The sequence below is a fragment of the Nematolebias whitei genome, chromosome 13 (genome assembly GCF_014905685.2).
Source record: "Nematolebias whitei isolate Nwh7 chromosome 13, NemWhi1, whole genome shotgun sequence".
Classification (NCBI taxonomy): Eukaryota; Metazoa; Chordata; class Actinopteri; order Cyprinodontiformes; family Rivulidae; genus Nematolebias; species Nematolebias whitei.
In genome coordinates, this window is record NC_056510.1 from 1,558,928 (window position 1) to 1,561,832 (window position 2,905).

General features: G+C 36.5%; 1 protein-coding gene across 1 annotated transcript in view; it reads right to left on the minus strand.

Moving 5' to 3' along the window:
• The window catches only part of LOC119419745 (trace amine-associated receptor 13c-like), an 11,267-nt gene extending 8,362 nt beyond the window's left edge, over nucleotides 1-2,905 (minus strand). Inside the window, exons 1-2 of the mRNA XM_037687129.1 lie at nucleotides 2,733-2,905; nucleotides 1,874-2,391 (exon numbers count right to left, since the gene is read on the minus strand). Of these exons, the coding sequence (XP_037543057.1) occupies nucleotides 1,874-2,391; nucleotides 2,733-2,905 (691 nt within the window). The remainder of the gene's footprint in view (nucleotides 1-1,873; nucleotides 2,392-2,732) is intronic.

The following is a 2,905-nucleotide window of genomic DNA, read 5'->3' on the forward strand; positions in this document are numbered from 1 at the left end:
GATGGATGATATGGATGGATGATATGGATGGATGGATGGATGGATGGATGGATGGATGGATGGATGGATGGATGGATGATGGATGGATGGATATGGATATGGATATGGATATGGATATGGATGGATGGATGGATGGATGGATAGATAGATGGATGGATAGATGGATGGATGGATGGATGGATGGATGGATGATATGGATGGATGGATAGATGGATAGATGGATAGATGATATGGATGGATGGATGATATGGATGGATGGATAGATGGATAGATGGATGGATGATATGGATGGATGGATGATATGGATGGATGGATAGATGGATAGATGGATAGATGGATGCATAGATGGATGGATGGATGATATGGATGGATGATATGGATGGATGGATGGATAGATGGATAGATGGATGGATAGATGGATGGATGGATGGATGGTTGGAAAGTATTTGTATTGATACTGAAGGTAATTGCATCTGCATTAAAAATATAGGTATAAATATCAAACTTAATGGTACTGATATTGAAAACCTCAACTTTGAAAAATCTGTATTAATTCTAAAAGTATCAGTATTCATTTTATCATCAAGTATTGATATTGGCATAAAGAGTATGTCTATTGATGCCAAACACATTCATATTGGTATCAAAATCATTAGTATCCCTGAATCACCCTATATGCTGTCCTGGATGTATTTCCTGCATTAACTGGTGAATGCCCTGCACCGTAAGTTGAATGTCGTTACAGGGTAACATGCAGTTTAGCCAGTACATTTCTCTTCATGTACACTGTAACCATGCAGTACATTTCCCCTTATTTACCGTGTATGTCACCTTTTTATTTTCCCTTCCATTTGCCTGTTTGTACCCTGTACCCTGTAAGTACCCTGCACACTACACCATCAGAACCCATTAAGTTTTCCTGTAAGTACTCTGTATGCCACTTCATAAAAACTTTGTCAGCAACCAGTATGTTACCGTAAATACTTTGAGTATTAGTCTGTATTGCATATTGCTTTTGACGTGACAGTTTAGTTATATAAAGTTGTAGTTTTTGTAATCCATTTAGACTTTGTCAGAATAAGTGGGAATTTCTCTTTGGCATACTTCACAAAATAAATGTTCAAAATGTAATTGTTGTGTGAGTGGAGTGCTTCTGCAAGTTATATTGACTTTTGACTATATGATATACTACCTCCAAATTTATCGCATGATCCTGAACAAGAATTTTAACATATTTTTAATGCAGATACTTTGTTACTTCTGTTGTTTAGAACCGTTATACGTGTTGGTGTTGAACAATTACTGTATATCCAACTTAAAAACTATATATGTATTAAAAAAACCTGATATCTTCTGATCATTTTTAAAAGGCAAAGTAATTTATGATCCAGGGGCAAAGAGTAGTTTAATCAAACCTTTATTTGTTGTTTTTACTTTAGTCCAAAAAATATTTTCTTTCAGAAAAAAAGACTATTAAATGAGCAAAAACATCCATGCTAAGGAATGCTGAATATTTAACTTTATTTTATTATTATAACGTTTAATTATAGTGTGTGTGTTTTTTACCATTTCTACAGTAAATTAATGTCACAGGAATCAGGCTTCAGTATCTGAAGTGTAATGATGTGTTTCAGACATTTTCTAAACCAGGGATAGAAAAGGGCATAAATTATTGGATTCAGACAAGAGTTGAAATAAAACAGTAAGATTGAAAATGTTAAAAATTCCAAGCTAAATGGTAAATCATGTTGTGTAAAATTAGAAACAAAATAAGGGAAGAAACTTATTAGAAACACAATGACAACAACTCCAAGAGCTGTAGCTGCTTTCCTCTCAGACCTTTTAGCAGATACAGGAGCTGAACCCTTCTGACTCACAGCTGCAACATGAGACCTCATGGCTCGAGCCTGAGACACAGCCACCACAAACACTCTCATGTACAGAACCGTGATCACTGTGATGGGGCTAACAAAAGTAATTATCAGATCAAAAGCCTGAGTTATATAGTCAAATAAAAGTACACACTCTCCATAGCAGAAATTATATTTGTCTGGATTCTTGAGAAACTCTTTCAGTATCAGACCGTTGTAGAACACAGAGCAGGCCCAACACAGACAAACACAGACTTTTACTTTCCCCAGAGTGACTTTGTTGGGATAATGCAGAGGGTCACAGATAGCCACGTATCTATCAGCTGATATTAGCACCATGTTTCCTACTGAAGCAGATGTAATGATGTAGGAAAAGTAGTTAAAAAGTCCACACATAGAGCTCCCTAAATACCAGCAGCCTCCTGTTTGGAGGATTCGTGTTGGCATCAGAAGAAGTCCAACAAGGAAGTCTGAGACGGCCAGAGACAGAAGGAAGAAGTTGGTGGGGGTGTGGAGCTGCCTGGAAACAACAACAACAATAGCCACGTTATTTTCTATCACAAGTGATAAACACATTAATAACCTTGTCATAGAATGTATATCCCAACATTGAACTAGAAAATTTGCTGCAACTTTGAAATATGCTGTGCTCAGTAAGGACTGAGCATCCAGATGTTTACTTCCATGTATTTTATACACTTTGTTTACTACTGTTCTTGATGTAAAAAGAAAGAACACATGTAAAAAGACATTAAAGCATTTAAGTAATAATGCTTTCACTGGTGGTCATTAAAACAATAACTACAATACTGTAAGTGTAATTAAACCTTAATATAGCACATGTTATTAACCTTTTTTTACCTGAAGTGTGAAATGGAGATGATGACCAGCAAGTTGAGAGTCGCAGTCAGCAGCGATATACAGGACAGAAGGAAGTAAATGAAAATGTGCTCAGCGTAGTGCTGCTGGAGCTTCTTGCAGGAAGTGTTGGAAAGTTGTGGAAAGCAGAACTCGTCTTCTGTCAGAGTCTCCAT